Source organism: Helianthus annuus, chromosome 17 (assembly GCF_002127325.2).
Source record: "Helianthus annuus cultivar XRQ/B chromosome 17, HanXRQr2.0-SUNRISE, whole genome shotgun sequence".
Taxonomy (NCBI): Eukaryota; Viridiplantae; Streptophyta; class Magnoliopsida; order Asterales; family Asteraceae; genus Helianthus; species Helianthus annuus.
The window spans coordinates 19,936,052-19,956,954 of NC_035449.2; the positions used below are offsets into that span (position 1 = coordinate 19,936,052).

General features: G+C 31.6%; 1 protein-coding gene across 1 annotated transcript; it reads left to right on the forward strand.

Annotated features, from left to right (window-relative positions):
- The first annotated feature begins 305 nt into the window (after positions 1 to 305).
- Positions 306 to 1,327, forward strand: LOC110923819 (transcription factor MYB4). Its single transcript, XM_022167875.1, has 3 exons — positions 306 to 438; positions 541 to 670; positions 922 to 1,327. Exons 1-3 carry the CDS (start codon positions 306 to 308, stop codon positions 1,325 to 1,327), a joined length of 669 nt encoding a protein of 222 aa, XP_022023567.1.
- Positions 1,328 to 20,903: the final 19,576 nt, after the last annotated feature.

Below are 20,903 nucleotides of genomic sequence, written 5' to 3' on the forward strand. Positions count from 1 at the left end.
ATAGAAAAGAGTTGCAACTTAACATTGAACTGTGACATTTACTCGTATCAAGATAATATTTTTATATAAGTCTCTTATCACTTAAAATCAATTTAAAAATCCAAAACTGTCAAAAGTCTTTAGAAAAAAACTCAGCACCCAACAGAACAATAAATGACCAGTCTTTTTGTCAAGAATCCTGCTGTAGACTTACTTTGCTATATATAAGTGTAGTTGTATATAACTTGTATCAGTCACTAAATTTATTTTCAACCAGTTATATATATATACATATATATAGCCACGGAGATCTAAAGAGGGTTAACATGGTGAAAGCACCATGCTATGACAAAAACGGATTGAAGAAAGGTGCATGGAGTGAAGATGAAGACAACAAGTTAAGAACATACATCCAGAGATATGGCCACTGGAACTGGGGTTTACTTCCCAAGTTTGCTGGTATCATTTTTCTAGTTCGCGATTTTTAATGTTTTTTTTTTCGGTTTTTCCAGTGGATTTGGACATTTGTTTATATGTTGTTCTTTAATGTTTTATGTTTAGGTGTGTCTAGAAGTGGCAAAAGTTGCAGGTTGAGATGGATGAACTATCTTCGTCCAAACATGAAACATGGAAACTTTTCGAAACAAGAAGATGATCTAGTTATTGATTTGCATAACAAGCTAGGCAACAAGTTCGTTTAAATAACCTTCTACGTTAAAACTTTTACGTATATGCATATATGCACAGCAGACCTTGAAAAAAAATTAGTGTATTTTATAAGGCAAAATCCTGATCGCACCCTTTGAAAATTTGGTTAAACCACTCGTTCGCGTCCCTTGAAAATATTTTCTGGGTCAGCTACTATATATGCATACATGTTACATATAAAGGGGAGTTTAGTTCGGAAACATTTCTAATGGATATTTGCTCTTTTATGGGCAGATGGTCTAGGATAGCTGCAAAGTTACCCGGAAGAAGTGACAACGAAATAAAAAATCGTTGGAATACACATTTGAAGAAACGAGTTCAGGGTGACCAAAGTGGCTCAACGTCCCTCGGACCTGATCATGATCACGCTAACCCTAAAGTGAATCTTGTTAAAGAAACATATGGCTCGAGTAACATTACAGCGCCTACACTAGACGATGAAACGGCTGGTGATTTTTGGACTGAGCCATTTCTACCAGACGATGATATCTTCGTACCATCGTGCAATTACTTGTTGTCACCTTTTAACTTTGAATTCAATGACTACTTCAATTGTCAATCTTCTTGCCATGATGTGATGACAAGTGATGAGTTTCTATGGTCAACATTGGATACATATGTTGAAGATAATATGGAGTGATCATGATGTAAAGACCTAGCTTAGTAATTTATGACCTTAATTTTGTTGAATACTAGGTCTACTCTCAAAGGAGGTTTTTTTTTTTTTTTTTTTTTTTTTTTTTTGTGCGCGCGAGCGCTCTAGTTTTGAATTGAGAGATTAAAAATAAGTTTTATAATAGCCTGAAGAATAAATTTTTATTCAGATTTGGTTTCACTTTTTTCTTTATCGTTTCTTATGCAAATTTATACGTGATGCACATACTAATGGATGTTTTAGACGTACTTTTGGACGAGTTACCAACACTCCTCTCTATTTATTGAGCTTGATATTATTAGTCATCGTAGAATATTTCAGATAAACTGAGTTGAGCTAAATGAAAACTTCATAACTACACATTAAAGTCTAGATTGCCATTAAACAAGATGACAAAAATACACTAATAATTGGGTGTAAACAAATTAGGTTTTCCGTGCGCTCCACGAGATTGGCTCGTGTAAATTAAGTCCAGCTAATATTAAATAAGCTCGAGCCTAAATTGAAATCACTACAAAACAAACGACTTTCACCGACAGACAAATTCCTCGGTAATCTGTTGGTATAGGTGGTTTCTATCGGTGATACTTCGTCGGAAAACATAATGTGAATAATGTGTTTGCCGACGGAATTTACAGATGGATTGTTTGTGAGAAATAAGTTCTCATCCGAAAAACACTTGAAAAAGCCTCGGCAGAAATCTTATCATTACTATCACCGACCAAATACTGATGGATGATCCATTGTAAATAAGTTCCTACAAACAATGACCAAGTTTGTATCTCATCCTATCGTCGGTGATTAGCACAATTTCATGGGGTTATGGAATCTGTTGGTGATTACCGAGTAATTACCAACGACTATTTTAACTTTCCATTATTTTTTGTTTCTAGTGAAATCCACCACTGACCCTTGGTGATGGGTCGTTAGTGATACTTGTCTTTTTGATAGCCAAACGCATTTAGTAAATGCGACAAAGACCGAGTTTGATTACTCGTGAGTATAAAAGAGCATGCAAACTCTCTCTCTCTATATATATATAGAGAAAAAGTGTATCGTACAAAATGTCTTAACATACGATGCGTACGCAATGGCAAAATCGTACGTTATGTTTTCAAAAATGAAAATCGCATGTTACAAAAACATGAAATCGTATGTTGATGTGTATTTCAACTTCGCATAGAGTGTGCATATCAATATGCAATCGCATGTTGGTGTGTCTATCAAATTCGCATGGAGTGTATTTCATTTTCGCATGTTATATGTTTTTTTTTACAAATCACATGTTTATAAACCAATTTCGAATGTTGATTTTGAATCGCGTACAGTTTGTACGTTAAGGGATTTTGTACGTTAATCTGCCTCTATATATGTGTGTGTATATATATGTATGTATGTATATATGTTATATAACTGCTATTTAGTATAGCAAATATATATCACATAATAAGTATTATATACATATTGTGATATAGGGTTAGGTTCATTTGTGAACCTTACCCTATTTGTGAACAAAACGAACATATCTTGGCCCTTAATCTAGTTTAATATTTATAAGGGTAGGATTGTCATTAGACATTTAAGAATTATTTATTAATTAAATTTAATATAGATTTCATTTTGAATAACTAAGGGCAGTTACCAAATATAACCCCACGTACATCTTTATTTCAATTGCCTTTCATTGTCTTCTTCCATATTAACTAAGGGTAAAACCCTCATCTAACGATATGTAAGACCATTTAACCATATGCAATTTATTGTTTACCAAAAAGCACTTACTAGTCCTCATTTTTTATCCTTATAAATCACCTAAAACAAACCAATACGAAAACCAACTCAGAATGTATTAGAAACAAACAAGTCTCAGCCATAATTATATAAGAAACTAATAAAAAATACTATGAAAAACATATCAATCTATTACTACACGTACATATGTGTATTATTACAATCGTTATGTTCACAAATTACACCATTTTAAAATCGACAGAAATACACAACATATCACAATGTTTCATGATGAAGTTTGAACAAATACGCATCTCATTGGTTCGTTTTACCCAACACACTTAACTGTACAAAGAAGTATATTGCATCACCTACACATATGTATTTCTTGAAAATATGGAGGCGGTTTTTTTTCCATGATGAATTAAAATTGAATTAGGAACTGAACATGATGGGGTGGTTATTTTTTCTAGTAACTGAACAAAATTTTTAATAATTACGATACTGCCCTTGAGCAGATATTTTAAATCAGGTTTTAGGTTTTTATTAATTAAAAAAATCCTTTAAAACCTAAGATCATGGTCTCCTCATCCAACGGCTAGGATCTGTTCGTTTTTGTTCACAAAATTAACAATGTTCACTCTTGATCCCCACCCTTGTGATATATAACTAAATAGTGTATATTGTGTTCTATATCTATATGAATGGATGGGGGTCGGTCCAATTGACAAAACCATTGAAGTTAAGGTGTTGATTCCCTTAAGGTCAAGGGTTCGAGCCCCGACGAAAGCCGTTTTAGTGTGAACGAACCGAACGTTCAGCGAACAGTTCGTGAACCGTTCGGTGGAAGTTCATTTATGTTCGTTCGTTTATTAAACGAACGAACATGAACAAGAAATTTCGTTCGGTTTGTTAAATGAACGAACATGAACAGAGGTCTCGTTCGTTCGATTGTGTTCGTGAACGTTCGGTAAGGTGTTCATGAACGTGTTCGTGAACATTCGTTGATTTGCGTTCGTTTATGTTCGTATGTTTGTGTTTTAATTGAAGATCTTTGTACTTTCTTATATTTTATTTGTACTTTTTATATTAATAAACTTTTATTTATTTTACTTCCCTAACAATTAAACTAGAAAACCCACTTTCACCTTGTTTATGCATCATTTTCCTTTCATTTCTCACTATTTACATCCACTAATACGATCGACCTCTGTTCCATAATAAGGAATTAAAGTTCGAGTGCTACTCTCTAGGCCATCTATCTTTATCGTTCTTCGTGTTCGCCAAATTTATTTGTGTTCGTTTGTGTTCGTGAACCGTTCGCGAACACGCTGATTTCCTTAATAAACGAACACGAACAAAAAATCTCGTTCGGTAAGTGTTCATGAACCGTTCGTGAACACATTTATTTCCTTAACGAACGAACACGAACAAGGCCTTGCTCGTGTTCGTTCGGTTCGTTTACAGCCCTAATATATATATATATATGTACTAGTAGGGTGTTCGCGCGATGCGGCGGGGCGACACTTTGGATTGTGACATTCGTTTCTCTGGTAGTTTTCTTATTCGTATAATATTTATAATAACATTATTGTGGTGGATATATGTCATTAGTGTTACACATATGTAAAGTTTTTTTTTTATAAAAATTAATAATCAAAAGACAAAAAAAAATATTGTTTTTTTTATAAAAATTAATAATCAAAAGACAAAAAAATTAAGTTCTTATAACTGTAAAGTATGTTTATTTTATTGGTTAAATTATAAAGTATAATTTTATTTTTTAAAGTTCATAACTTTTTTTAAATATCCACATAGTACTCATCCAATAAACTTTAAGTTTAAAATTTTCGTTTTTATAAAAATAAAAAATAGTATTTGACTCGTAAGTACGTTTTACAGCTTTAACTTAAATTGTTAATTTTTGGTTTTTTACAGATATAAACAAATTACATTTTTATAAAATTTCAAAGAAATATTTTTATAAAAAATAGGATGTTAAGAGTTTATATCTTTATTAACTTTATATCATACTAAGTTCAGATTTTTAGTTCCTAACTAATTTTATATATATGAGTCTACTTTTAACTTACAATCCCTAAAAATATGCAACACAATCTACTATGTATCTAGTCAAGTTGGTAAAGAATTCTTTTGAAACTCAATAATATTATCTATAACAATATAGTTGAACTTATAATTTCTAAAAAATTGCAACACAATTTAGTATTTATTTAGTAAAGGTTGTAAATTTCTAGTATTTTATTTATATTACTTGTTACAAAAAAATGTTTATAAAAGAATTATTTTTTTATAAAAACAAAATATTTTGTTTATAGATAAAGTAAAAACTGTTTTACACATGTAAAGTTCCGTTTTTTATAAAAAAAATGATAATCAAATGACAAAAAATAAAAGATAAGTTGTTCTAGTTGTAAAGTAAGTTTATTTTGTTGGTTAAATGATAAAGTTTATAATTTTATTCTTTACAGTTCATAACTTTTTTTTAAATATCCACATGGTACTTATCCAATAAACTTTAAGTTTAAAACTTTTGTTTTTATAAAAATAAAAAATAGTAGTTGACTCGTAAGTACGTTTTACACCTTTAACTTTAATTGTTAAATTTTATTTTTATATATATAAAGATTTAAAAACAATTTTTGTAAAAAATAGGATGTTAAGAGTTTATATCTTTGTTAACTTTATATTATACTAAGTTTAGTTTTTTTTTTTTGTTTAGCTTTAAAGTTTATTACTTTATTATTTTTTAATTTAGGAATACAAATTATTAGATTAATATCCAAGAACAACTGCAATATTTTATAATATCAGCTTGACTAAATCTAACTGCAATATCTATTTATTGCAACTTTAGGATATTAACTTATATAAGTTTAGCTGACTTGTAAATTTATGATACTAACTTTATTTTCAACTTTATTAATATGGTCAATAACTGCATTATATTAACACCGAAAATAAAGTTCAAATATAAAATAAACTTTATTCATACGTCTAGATCAAACATAACAACTGAAAATAAAAAAACAAAACATAAAAACACTTGGCATGAAATCTGTTCCGCTTCTGAATTGACACTCGAAGTATTTTTAATCGGGTTTTCTGGTTTGTGCTTGAATCGGCAGTATCTTCTAATTCCTCTTCTTTGTCATTGTCCTCATAATCGTCTAAATTCATAAACTCACTCCATTTCCATTCAGAGAGTTTCTTGTATCTCTTCCTTTGAGTCTCAAATTTTCGATCCTTAAAAAGGACAAAAATTGAATACAAAAGTTAAAAAAAAAAGATTAAATAAACCTTAAAATTACATCTTCACTAAATTCACGTTGAAGATTAGACTTGTATGGACTAAACATTGCACCATAAGAAATAATATCAAAACTTTTATCACCATCATCCTGCAATAAAACACACATGTAATAACATGACGAACATGTTAATATGAAAGATATACGCAAAAATAATACTTAAAAACCAGCAAAATCAATACCTTAGAAGCTCTTTCCATAAATGGGTTGTTTAAATTGGCATGTTCATCATGCAACTGAATCTGAAAAATCAAATAAGTTAACATTCACATAAAAGTAAATAAAAGAAAACAATTATTCACTGTTGTGATATAACAGAACTGACCTTAGAATTTTCAATCTTGCATGCTTGGTTTTTCGAAACAATTGAATTCAAAACCAGTGGCGGAGCTTGACCAAAAGTTTCGAGGGGGCGTAAAGTGATGGGACTCAAATTTTTTTGACTATCGTTATGTTTCGGGTCGGTCGGGTCGGCTATCGATTCAGGTCAAGCCAAATAATAATAGTTTCAAATAAAACTAAAAAATTTCATTCAGTCAAAAAACTCGTTCTTAGACATAAAATTTGTGATTAAGTTTATTGTGTGGTGGGTAACCTAGGGTTGAACAAATAAGAGTTAAAATATATTTACAAAACTACCCATCACTTATATACAAAGTGGTAACAAACTTTACTTTAATTTATATATTGTATAAATATTTAGGAAACATAATTGGGGGGAGACGATCCTATATAATTTTTAAAATTTCCGGACGAAAAATCGGAACCTATACACTTCTAACCGAAATATTGAGGTGGGCGGGTGCACCCCCGGGCAACAACAAACCTTCGCCCCTGTTCAAAACTGGATCCATTTTTTAACTTTATTTAGCACTAGATATGTGGGTGTTGTTCTATGTATTTATAGTAGTAACTATAGAAGTGCATTAGTGTTTAATTTTAGATTTGTCACCCCTTTATTTAGGAAGTTTGTTGTAGTTAGTTTTAAGTTTTTATAAGATATCTAAGTTCAAATATTAGGCAGTTTTAATAAAATAAAATGCGACACATAATATCTTCATTTTATGTTACGGTACTTTTAACTCTTTTTGTTTTTGTTTGCGTAGATAGACACATCTTTGTAGATTAGGCGCATTAGATCACAAGTATTAATTACTTGTACATTAAAGCATTATCGACTTGTACCTTTTAATCGGTGCGTCGATATTGAACAAGACAACTATCGAAACGTCGACAAAAATGTGTAGGTCGTCATGCTATCTTTGGATTTTTTTTTAAACAGTATAGTTTATAAGATATGTCAAGAATATGTAAAAAAATTATAAGTTTGTTATGAATGGGTGAAGTGTAACTAATTATCTATAATTTTGTTAAAACCTTAGGGATTTAAGTATAATAAGTTTAGGGGCTAAAAAATAAATAGTGTTTAAAAGACTAAACTACCCTCATTTTAGGGGTCTTTCTATAAATAAAGTGGGGAAAAAGTTCTTATTTTTTGGGTATCTTAAAATACCCCTCCCTCATGCATTATAATATAGTATAGATATGTTTGTATATATTATATGAATAAGATAATTATATAACTAATAAATGATAACCAAGGGATACATAACCCAAGTTGAGTTTAAGTTTGAATTGACTCGTTTAGAATCAAGCTTTCAGACCATAGGTAATGGTTAATGCCCACTAAGGGGCATTTTTCACCACATCATCATCATAATGCCTTTTTAAAAAAGGTGTAATGGTTAATGCCCATTTCATTTATTACTTTCCATTATTTTTCTTCTCTTTGGGCATTATTATAGAAATGCCCCTCACTCTTCATGCCCCTATAATGCCCATGAGTAATGGTGTAAGGGCATTATCAAAATCTTTCATGCCCTTATAAAGCCCCATTACATATGGTCTCAATGTTGATGTAAAAATACAAGTTTGAATTGACTCGTTTAGAATGGAGCTTTCAGCATTAAGTGACCACCTAGTATGGAGAGATCGTTAATTAGCAAACAAAAAAAGGAATGTATTTTAATAATATTGTATGTAATATGTCTAATATTAACTTTGTTGATATTAATTTAAAGAAATGAAAAAATATTTTAAGAGAAAACAACTGATTATTTAAAGATTTTTTTTTTTTTTGGATTTTAAAGAATAATGAAAAGGAAAACTTTAATCATAAATCTTTTGGAATTTGGATGCTTGACTATATTGAGCCATTGGACTAAAAAAAAGTCAAAAATACAATGGTATAATATTCGTTTGACTGCAAAAAATTCCATCTCAATAATCCTTTCATTTTCTCCGTCAATGGAATAACTGAATAAGACATATTTAACATTTGTCGCAATCGCAACCACCGTATACGAGCGAGTCTGTAATTGATCGTTTTTTTTTTCACATTTTTTTGCTAATATCTTTAGGTTAATATTCATGTCTAAAAATATCTATCTATATATTATATTACTAGTAGGGTACCCGCACGATGCGGCGGGAGCGACACTTTGCATTGCGACACTCGTTTCTTGTAGTTTTCTTATTCGTATAATATTTATGATAACATTATTGTGGTCGATATATGTCATAAGTTTACACATATGTAGAAGTTTTGTTCTTTTATAAAAATTAATAATCAAAAGATAAAAAATAAAAGATAAGTTTTTATAATTGTAAAGTTTGTTTATTTTATTGGTTAAATTATAAAGTATAATTTTATTCTTTAAAGTTTATAACTTTTTCTAAATATCCACATAGTACCCATCCAATAAACTTTAAGTTTAAAATTTTCGTTTTTATAAAAATAAAAAATAGTATTTGACTCGTAAGTACGTTTTAGAGCTTTAACTTAAATTGTTAAATTTCGGTTTTTTAACAAATATAAAAAATTTATATTTTTATAAGACTTCAATAACTGTTTTTATAAAAAATATGATGATAAGAGTTTATATCTTTATTAACTTTATATCATACTAAGTTCAAATTTTTAGTTCCTAACTAATCTTATTTATATAAGTCTACTTTTAACTAATAATCCTTAAAAATATGCAAGACAATCTAATACTATTTATCTAGTCAAGTTGGTAAATAATTATTTTAGAACTGACTAATATTATCTATAACAATATAGTTGAACTTATAATTCCTAAAAATTTGCAACCCAATTTAGAATTTATCTAGTAAAGATTGTAAATTTCTGGAGTATTTTATTTATATTACTTGTTATAAAAATGTTTATAAAATAATTATTTTTTTATTAACTTTATATCATAGTAAGTTCAGTTTTTTAGTTTATCTTTAAACTTTATTACTTTTTAATTAAAAACGCAAATTATTAGATTAATAATAACTGCAATATTTTATAGTTTCAGCTTTACCATATCTAACTACAATATATATTTATTGCAACTTTAGGATATTAACTCATATAAGTTCAGTTGACTTATAAATTTAGGATATTAACTTTATTTTGAACTTTATTAATATGGTTAATAATTGCATTATATTAACACCAAAGATAAAGTTCAAATATAAAATAAACTTTATTCATACGTCTAGGTCAAACATAACAACTGAAAATGAAAAAAATATATATAAAAACACTTGATAGATTTCATATTAGACTGCAGGAAATCTGTCTGTTTCTGAATTGACACTTGACGTATTTTTAATCGGGTTTTCTGGTTTGTGCTTGAATCGACAGTATCTTCTAATTCCTCTTCTTTTTCATTGTCCTCAAAATCGTCTGAATTAATAACCTCACTCCATTTCCATTTAGAGAGTCTCTTGGATCTCTTACTTTGAGTCTCAAACTTCAGATCCCTATAAATGACAAAAATTGAATACAAAAGTTAAAAAAAGATTAAATAAACCTTAAAATTACATCTTCACTAAATTCACATTGAAGATTAGACTTGTATGGACTAAACATTGCACCATAAAAAATAATATCAATACTTTTATCACCATCATCCTGCAATAAAACACACATATAATAATATAACGAACATGTTAATATGAAAGATATATGCAAAAATAATACTTAAAACCAGCAAAATCAATACCTTAGAAGCTTGTTCGACAAATGTGTTGTTTAAATTGGCATGTTCATCATGCAACTGAATCTAAAAAATCAAATAAGTTAACATTCACATAAAAGTAAATAAAAGAAAAAAAATATTCACTGCTGCGATATAACAAAACTGACATTTCGCAACAACCCATTTTTTTAACTTTGTTTAGCAATAGATATAGGAGTGTCCTGCTATATTTATAGTATTAACTATAGAAGTGAATTAGGGTTTAATTTTAGATTTGTCACCCCTTTATTTAGGAAGTTCGTTGTGGTTAGTTTTAAGTTTTTATAAGATATAATAAAATAAAATGTGACACATAATATCTTCATTTTATTTTACGGTACTTCTAATTTCTTTTGTTTTTGTTTGCATAGATGGAGCCCATTTTTTGTAGATTAGGCACATTAGATCACAAGTATTAATTACTTGTACATTAACGCATAATCGACTTGTACCTTTTAATCCGTGCGTCATTATTGAACAAGATAACTACCGAAACGTCGACAAAAATGTGTAGGCCGTCATGCTATCTTTGGATTTTTTTTTTTTTAAACAGTATAGTTTATAAGATATGTCAAGATATGTTAAAAAATTATAAGTTTCTTATGGAGGGGTGAATTGTAACTAATTATCTATAATTTTGTTAAAACTTTAGGGATTTAAGTGTAATAATTTTAGGGACTAAAAAATAAATAATGTTTAAAATACCAAACTACCCTCATTTTAGGGGTCTTTCTATAAATAAAGAGGGGGAAAAGTTCTTATTTTTAGGTATCTTAAAATGCCCCTCCCTTATGCATTATAATATAGTATAGATATATTATAATAAAACAAAATAATATATGGTCATTTAGCATCTTCTTACACCACTTATTGTCACGTGACAACCCTCTTAATCTATTATTATTGTGTTTAAGAGGGAAAACATAAGCATTAGATCACAACATATGATTTAAAGTTTGCTCAATATTTCCTTAATTGTGAACTAAAATTTGATGTTAAAAACTAATAGTCTCATTAACATTAAAATAAAATATATTAACTAATATTATTCTTAATTATCAATTAGATTGAATTAAAAAATTTTGAAATAGTAAATGGTTTCAACTCTAATTCAAATTTAAATTCTATAACTAATTATTTCCTTATCACAAATTTTGAAAATACGTAGGTGTGTCATTAAGATTAAAAAAATATAATATTTATATCTTTCCTAACTTATCAAAAGTGTGTCATTAAGATTAAAAAAATATAATATTTATAGCTTTCCTAACTTATCAAATATTTTTTTTATCAAATTCAAATCCTATATAATAAGAAATCATATTCGAGTTTTATTTACATTTAAATTTAAATTCAGTAACTAATAATAACTTTAAGCCGATTTTGATTTAATAAGCATAATCATCTCATTATATAAATATTATATAATATTGTTAACGAAGTACGATTAATAGTAATTTCATTTTTATAATAATATATAGTTTTTTTTCTTTTATTTAATATATTATAATAGTTTATTTTTATATTTACTTTTAATAACATATTTTTAATTTTTTTCTCTTTTTTAAAACCATATATTTACTATACCATTTCTTAATAATTCTTTTTTTTTCTTTTTTTAGAACATGTATTAATTTATCGATTAATTTGATACTTCTTTAATAATTTACGTTTATAACTTTTTTTCTAAAAACCTAAGTACGTAATTGTGCTTGTTTCTTCCCCGACATTCTGTTATAAGTTTTGTTAAAAACGAAGTTGTACTCTAAATAAAATATTTATTTGGAATCTGTTGGCGAAAGACGATGAATAGTAACTTTATTTTTATAATAATATATAGTTTTTTGTTTTTCTTTTATTTAATATATTATAATAATTTATTTATTATATTTACTTTTAATAACATATTTTTAATTTTTCCCCTTTTTAAAACCATATATTTCCTGTACCATTTTTATATCGATAAGATACTTCTTTAATAATTTACGTTTATAACTTTTTTTCTAAAAACTTAAGTACGTAGTTGTGCTTGATTTTTTTCCCCGACATTTTGTTATAAGTTTTGTTAAAAACGAAGTTGTACTCTAAATAAAGTATTTTTTTGGTATCATAAAACGATACGATGATAAACTAAACCATTATAATGGTTTGGCTTTCTAAACAACATGCTTTATTTTCAAATCACGTTTGTTTTCCATTATCATTTGTTCGGTTTCGCCGCAACGCGCAACCTGAAAAACTAGTTAACATTAAAAGCATAATTAGTAGTTGTCGCACCCTGATTTCCCGGTGGGCCCGGACTTGGGGTTTATGCGTGACGATTGATAACAAATATTCACATATAGCACAACGAAAGTCTTGGGATTATAAATTACATATTACAAAATACAAGTGTCCGTAAGTTTAAAATAACTATACAGACTGAAAGTACTAAAAAGATCCACTGGCGGATCAACAATAGTAAAAAGAAACTTTAGACTACTAGGCCTTGCGTGGAGTCGCAAATTCCAATATGCATAATCGAGCAGCTCCAGTGTAACAACTCGGAAATTCCTGTCCAATAAAATAAAGACACGTGTCATGAGAGACAAACGTGTCAGGAAAACCGGATCAAATAAAAAGATGTATGGTAGGATTTTAAAAAAAAGGGGCGTCATGTTATTAAAAACACCTCTGAACGACCCAAGGGCGACATGTTATTAAAACACCTCTGAGCGACCCGAATCATAAATCCCAAGATCCTTAAATCGTTATGATAAACATCTAGCCGGTTGTTTCTAAATAAATAAAGTTCCATCTTTTATATGGAAATTGGATCATTAGGAATGTTACTATTAAAATTTTGATTTAAATCCTTGTATAAAGGGAATTGAAAGTAGTTAATTAACATGTTCAACCATTATGAGAATCCAAGATGAATTCTTGGTATTTCCGTCAATTTAAGCCTTCACAAGATGCCAAAGTTATAAGTGCATGCTAGACATGCAAAGGCTGAGCAAAATGGTTCCTACATTGCAGAATGTCATGAGAATTCGGACTTGTAAGGATTGCATGGTCAATGCTTGGAAGTTCACAGGATTTTTGGTTCTGGTCAGCGGTTACGGACCGTATGGCCCTAGGCTTACGGTCCGTAAGGTGCATACCTGGGCGATTTCAGCAAAGGTCGGTTACGGACCGTAACTGTTTCAGCATATGGTCCGCAAGAGGAGCATACGGACCGCAAGAGCTTAGGCTTACGGTCCGTAAGGCTGTCGCTGGCAGCAGGCTTTGGACAGCTGCTTGTTCAGCCTGTTACACCGCTTAAATGGATGGTTTTCGAAACCAGGGACTTGCTAGGCAGTATTTAGCCACATAGGGGCACCTGGAACCATCTCACATCAATTGTAGAGTTGCATGTCATGATCTTGGACCATGTGGTTCACTATAAAAGGACTTGAGTTGTGATCATTTGGACTTGCTCACTTGCATCTTTGTTCAAAGCACCTTGGAGCTTCTCTGGACAGTAACCAAGATTCCCTTAAGTCTCTAATCCTATTTAGGACCATTGTAAGTGATCCTAATCATCCTTAATCCATTTTAGCTTAGTTAATTAGCTAAAAGTCAAACTATCGTAATTAAGGTTTGACTTCGAGATTAGCCTATAATTACTCAGTAATATCTCGAATTAAAAATGCCTTTAAGTATGTAATGTGGGTAACAAACCCTTAAAAGGGTATTTCCAGATTCCCACTCTAACCATGTTAATTGTCGAGTCAAAGTATTATTTAAAAAGTCAACAAAATGCTTAAATCCAAATTAACTCATAATTAGCAATGTAGGATACATGCAATCTGTTTGATCATTAATATAACTTGGTAACTAATTTAAGAACATGTCCCAACATGTTCAACTCGACAATTTTCTGTTTAGACCCGGTTTGGAACCGAAAGTCGCATAGTTTGACTTTCGCTTTGATTTTCAGTTCTGATCCGTTTAATTCTAGACTAGGATTGCCTTAGAGCTTCTTTTGGACCTAGTAACATGTTAGTATAACCCTCTGTGATTATACGGCTTGGTTCACTAGTTGTCCAATTATTATGCAAGTTTCCGTTAAAGGTCATATGTTGACCATTATGCCCAAATATCCATAAAATGTGATTTTTGAAAATATGAAAGGGTAAACATCTTAGTTACTGAATTATAAACTTGTACCAAAAATTTGACATCAGTTGGAGGTCTAGATTAAGAGTTTTGCTCATTAGCGTAATTAGAAGCTTTCTTAGTAACTAATTAGCATAATTAGCATATAGCCTAACTAAACCCAAATTTTGGTATCAAACTTTATACCCACTGATATATAATAATATTTTGGGATTTTTAAGGATTTTTATTTATTTTTAGGCTGAGCATAACTTAGAATTCTAAGCTTATTTCGGTAATAGTCAGTTATGCCCTTTTAGGCTATAAAATGAGTTTTATAAATCCTTTTGACCTCAAACCTTTTTCTACTGATTTATTATGATAAAAATATTATTTTAAGCCTTCTAGAATTATAAAAATATCAGCTTTTCTTTGAAAACCCGGAAATGGCTCCAAATCGCCTTTTTAGGCATTTTTACGACATAGTATGTATCAAAACTAGTCTATATATATAAGAGTCAATACCTACTGATATATTCAGTAAAATTTTATATTATAACAGTAAACTAAGGTTTCAAACTCAGATTTCCAGTTTTGACCTTTTAGGCTTATGTGAAATTACCAAAATGCCCTTTTCGGTGCATAAGATGGTTATAATTAATAAAATTCACATATATTTGATACTATACTGTTATAACATGGTTAACTAAGTATATTTACTGATTTATTCAGATATAAAACTCAGATTACTAGTTTAACTCTTTTATACCCTTTTAAATGACCAAAATGCCCTTATGAGGCGTAATTTGAGTTTAAAATCATTTGGGGCATAATTGGACATATCTTACTGATATCACAACATATTTGGTGCATATAATCTCAGGAAACTCGTATATGATTTATATGGTTACCCGTTACGCCTTTTCGCGTTCGGATCGGCTTATGTAACTAGTTTACGCATATTAGCCGAAACGGGTCAAACCATATCATCTTTGTCTCAAAATCTAGAATGTGTTTAGTTTACCCATAATATACAAATCTCCAAAACTTGTTGGGTCTGAATCACATTCCATTTCCGGTTTTCGCCTTTCATGCGATTAAACCGTATTTATCCTTTGAAACTAACCGGTCTAAGCTTAGGCTAAATTAAAGACCCGTTAGGATTCTAATAGGTTATTATAAACCTTCGTTCCAGAATATGAGACCAGTAAAAGACACTTGCATTTGCTTATTGTGGTTTTATACTTGCTCAGTAAATACTTTTAACTTATTTTCCCTTATACGGGCTTGGGATACGGTATATAAAATACCGCTTGGTCGGGCAATTGACCCTAACTCATTAGTAGTTGGGTATTATCAATGTGACCCGTTTAAAAACTGGTTTTGTTTGTTTTACGCCTTTGGGAGCTTAATGACCATGTCCCGGATATCCTTGGCATCATTTTACGAAATGGCCACGACCTTGACACGCGGGTGTAGGTGTACACCCGACAATATGTCCATATTTATTAAGTATAACCATTGGTTTTCCCGCCGCGGTTTTATACTATGTGGTGCGTCAATTAACATTAAACCCGACACGAACCGGGCGACTGAACGCATAACGAACATGTAATTCTTTTACAAGATTAAACTTGATTAATTATCCCCAAGTTATAAAGAGTTTGTGCCATATGCATTCAAATTAATTTTTAAAATGTTTTCAAAATGAGTCAGTTAAATTGTATTTACCAGTGTAAACTGACGTATTTTCCCCAAAAATATTAAGTGCAGGTTCTACACGTAATAGGCTGACTACTCCTTAAGCATCGTTAGAGTCTCGCAAGCTTGGGATGCCATTCATCTGTTGAACAATTTTCCTTTTTATATTGATCCGCCTGTGGATCTATTTCAACTACTATGTGATACTTGGATATTACAGTATGCTTGGTTGAAATAAATCTATTTTATTGCTTCCGCTGTGCATTATAATTTGTGTTGTTTGACTATAATGATATCAACTACGTCACGTTACTCCCCCACCGGTGACACGTGGAAATTAGGGGTGTGACATCCAGCTTATTCCGTATTAGCTATTAAACCTGCGTTTAGTCTTTTGAAAATACGTCATTTTCACTGGTAAATACAATTAACCGACACATTTTGAAAATCTTTTCAAAATCATTTTATGCCATTTGGTATATCATTTTATAAATAATTTGGGACAAAGTGATATCTCTTGTTACCAGTTTTACATGCTTGTCAATGCATATGGGGCCCAAAACTAAACTCCGATAAATGATTAACCGACACACAACATTTTCAATAAAAATATAATATAACATTAGCGTCTGACATGTGTATACCTACACCCCGCGCTTAGGTCGTGGCCACTTGCAATTAAGTGAGCCAAGGATATCCAGGACACGATCGCATTAACCCCCAATGTTTAAGTTATCATGCAAAACGGATTAAAAAGAGTATTTAAATTTTAAGCATTATTCGCCCATGATTTAATACCCGACCAAGCGGCTAATGTCGTATCCCAAGCCCGTATAGGAGAAATAGGCTAAGAGTATTTACCTGAGTTAATCTTTACAAATCAAAGATGTTTTAAGCACAGTCGTTAATCAAAACAACTAATACAAGCGCAATTTACTCGAGGCTCCTAGTCTGGAATGGATGGAATTATGATCCGCTAGAACGTTAACGGATCTTATTCAAGTCATAGGACCTGGACCGTTTAACTTAAATAAAAGATGCAATTCACTAGATTAAGCGGAGACCGGGTAGAATGTGGTTTAAGCCCTCACGAGTGTAATGGCTCGTATAATACGGGTCAAATAACCAAACATTCTGATTAGAACTGATTTGGAAATGTTTTGACCTGATTCGGTTAACTTATATAAACTATACTATACAAGTTAACCGTACGCGCATTGGCGGCATCGGGTGATCGGATGGGTCTATGGTAAGTCCCATATGCCGAAACATGTTTATTATGTTACCATATCAGTCTACAATTATATGTTCATTATGTTTCAAAATCAATTTATGCGCAAAAATGGCATTTTAGGTAATATTAGGCATATTGTAAGAACTTTGCATAAGACTCGACAAATGATATAATCAGAAGGTATAACCCTTAGGGGTTATTCCTTACAATAATGCGATCATACTACAACTTCAAATCAGTGGCTAAACTGTCACGGCCCCCGACCCGGTTTGACCCGTTTCAGGAGCCGCGGGACAGAAATCCCGTGGTATTTAATTTAGGCGACAGCGGAAGACTTTTTAAAACAGGATCTTTTAATAATTGAAACTGCCCGTTTCATAATTTAGGGATAAATTCCCGTAAATTACAATAATGTGATTTCTCAGGGAAATCTTTATTTTTCAAAACATGTTTCTTTTATTTATTTACATTGAGCCACTTTTCTAAGCTGAGAGTGCTCCATGGCACTTTTCCTTGCTCACAACAGATCACCTGAAACATGTTTGAAAAAGGTTTTGTCAGCGGGGAAATACTGAGTGAATCATTCAGTTTATTAAAACGACACACTTGTTATAATTTACAGTATTAAGGGGAATTACAATGTTTCTGATATCAAACCAACTACCCACAGTACTTGTCACTCGACTACCCATTGGCTATCTCGTTGTCCAAATGGTGTCTGTGACTGTGGTCAGATCACCCCTTGGCTAACTCGTTGTCCAAGTGTGACGGGAAATAAGTAATGTATACAAAACCCCACATACCGGCTGTAATTTGGTGATTACATAGACTTAATCCCTGTAATTATAACTTAAAATAGTTTGGAGTTTTGTAAAGCATATTTGGTAAAAAGAGAATGACTCACTTTGCAGATTTTACGAGCAGAGTTTAAGCCTTACGGATTTGCCTGTGATTAACCTAATTTAAATAAAATGCACACACAAACGGGTTAGTAACTAATTCAGCAGTTACGTCAACTCACGAGATTAAACCCTCACAACAATTAATAAGTGCAATACTTAATAATTCAATGGATTCACAACGAATGACAGAGCATAGTCCGAATTCGAACAACACTCAAACATTCAAGTCGAAATCACAATGTATAACAAAGTATCAGCTCAATTTGAGCAGCACTCAGACAATCGTTGGATAGTATAATCGATCGGATGTTGAATCGTAATAGCGATCGAGTTATTACCCTGATTGCGGCAGCACCTCGTGATTCGTGTGTGTGTTGGGGACTGTTTTGAGTATAACTCGACGTACACAGAAGGTATAAACGTCGTTCTAAAGGCAGAAGGCAAGTCCCAAGGTCGGCTATTTATACTAATTTTTGGGACTCCCTTACGGACCGTATGCCTGATCCCTTACGGTCCGTAAGCTAAGCAGTCTAATTATAGGCTGCCTAGGCTCGGGACTAGCTTGCATGAATCAACTATTTTGGCCAACCAGCTTTAAACGTATAATTTAGATAATTATTCAACTAGGGTTTGTCCCCCTTGAGTTTTAGGGGCCCTGATCCTGATTCCGATTGTTCTGAAAATTTTAGGGCTAATGCAGAATTACTTGGGTGTCTCAATTAGGATTTTCTTTTTGACTAATTATTGTCCTAATTGTTTATTTTAGTGACAGTTGTTACATCCTCCCCACCTTGAGAAAAATCTCGTCCTCGAGATTTACTGAAATAGATGAGGGTACTTTCGCTTCATCTCTGATTCCAGTTCCCAAGTGTACTCTGGTCCTCTCCTGGATTCCCATTTGACTTTCACTATCACTAGTCGTTTGTGTTTGAGAAACTTAATCTTCCGGTCTTCTATTTGTAAGGGTTTCTCTACGAATTTCAGCTTTTCATTTACCTCTATATCTTGAAGAGGTACTACCAGGGATTCGTCTGATAGACATTTCTTGAGATTGGATACATGAAACACATCATGTACTCCAGCTAATTCTTCTGGTAGTTGTAAATGATAAGCTACTGGTCCTATTCGTTGGATCACGGGGAATGGTCCAACATATCTTGGACTCAGTTTTCCTTTCTTACCAAATCGTACTACTCCTTTCCAAGGAGATACTTTTAATAGTACTTTGTCTCCGACTTGGAATTCTAACGGCTTGCGGCGATTGTCTGCATAGCTCTTCTGACGATCTCTAGCAGTCTTTAGTCTTTCCTTGATTTGTGATATCTTGTCAGTAGTTTCTTGCACAATCTATGGACCTGATAATTGACTTTCTCCTATTTCTGCCCAACATACGGGAGTTCTGCACTTGCGTCCATACAGTGCTTCAAATGGAGCAGCTTCGATGCTTGAATGATAACTATTGTTATAGGAGAATTCAATTAATGGTAAATGGCTATCCCAATTACCACCAAAATCAATTACACATGCTCGGAGCATGTCTTCTAGGGTTTGTATCGTCCTTTCACTTTGTCCGTCTGTTTGAGGATGATATGCAGTACTTAAATTGAGTCGAGTTCCCATTGCCTCCTGGAAACTTGTCCAGAAACGGGAAGTGAAACGACTATCTCTGTCCGATACAATGGAGAGTGGGACTCCATGTAAGGATACTACTTCATTTACATACAACTTGGCTAACCTTTCCATGCTAAAAGTTTCCTTCATTGGTAGAAAATGAGCTGATTTGGTTAATCGATCCACAATTACCCAAATAGCATCATTACCTTTTCTGGTTTTGGGTAACTTAGTAACAAAGTCCATTGTTATGAGTTCCCATTTCCATACAGGCATTTCTAACTGTTGTAGTAGTCCTGAAGGTTTTTGATGTTCTGCCTTAACTTGCGAACAGGTAAGACACTTGGTTACATATTCAGCTATGTCCTTTTTCATTCCTATCCACCAGAAATTATTTCTTAAATCTTGGTACATCTTATTGTTTCCTGGATGTACAGTATACCTAGATTTATGTGCTTCTTCTAGAATTTTATTTCTTGATTCTCCCTGCTTAGGTACCCAAATTCGTTTCTTGTGGAATCTCCAAATTCCATCCTTTCCTTGTTCTAGTTCCTTTAAGTAACCTTTCATTCCTTCGGCATCGTCCTTGATTGCCGTTCCTTGAACTTTCTTTAATTGTTCCATTAAATCTAATTGTAGATTTAACCGAAGAGCACGAACTCGTTTTTGCTTTTCATGATACTTACGACTTAAGGCATCTGCTACTATGTTCGCTTTTCCTTCGTGATATTGAATATCACAGTCGTAATCACTTAGGATTTCCATCCACCTTCTTTGCCTCATGTTTAACTCTTTTTGCCCAAATATATACCTTAAACTTTTATGATCTGTATAGATAGTAAATTTACTTCCGTACAG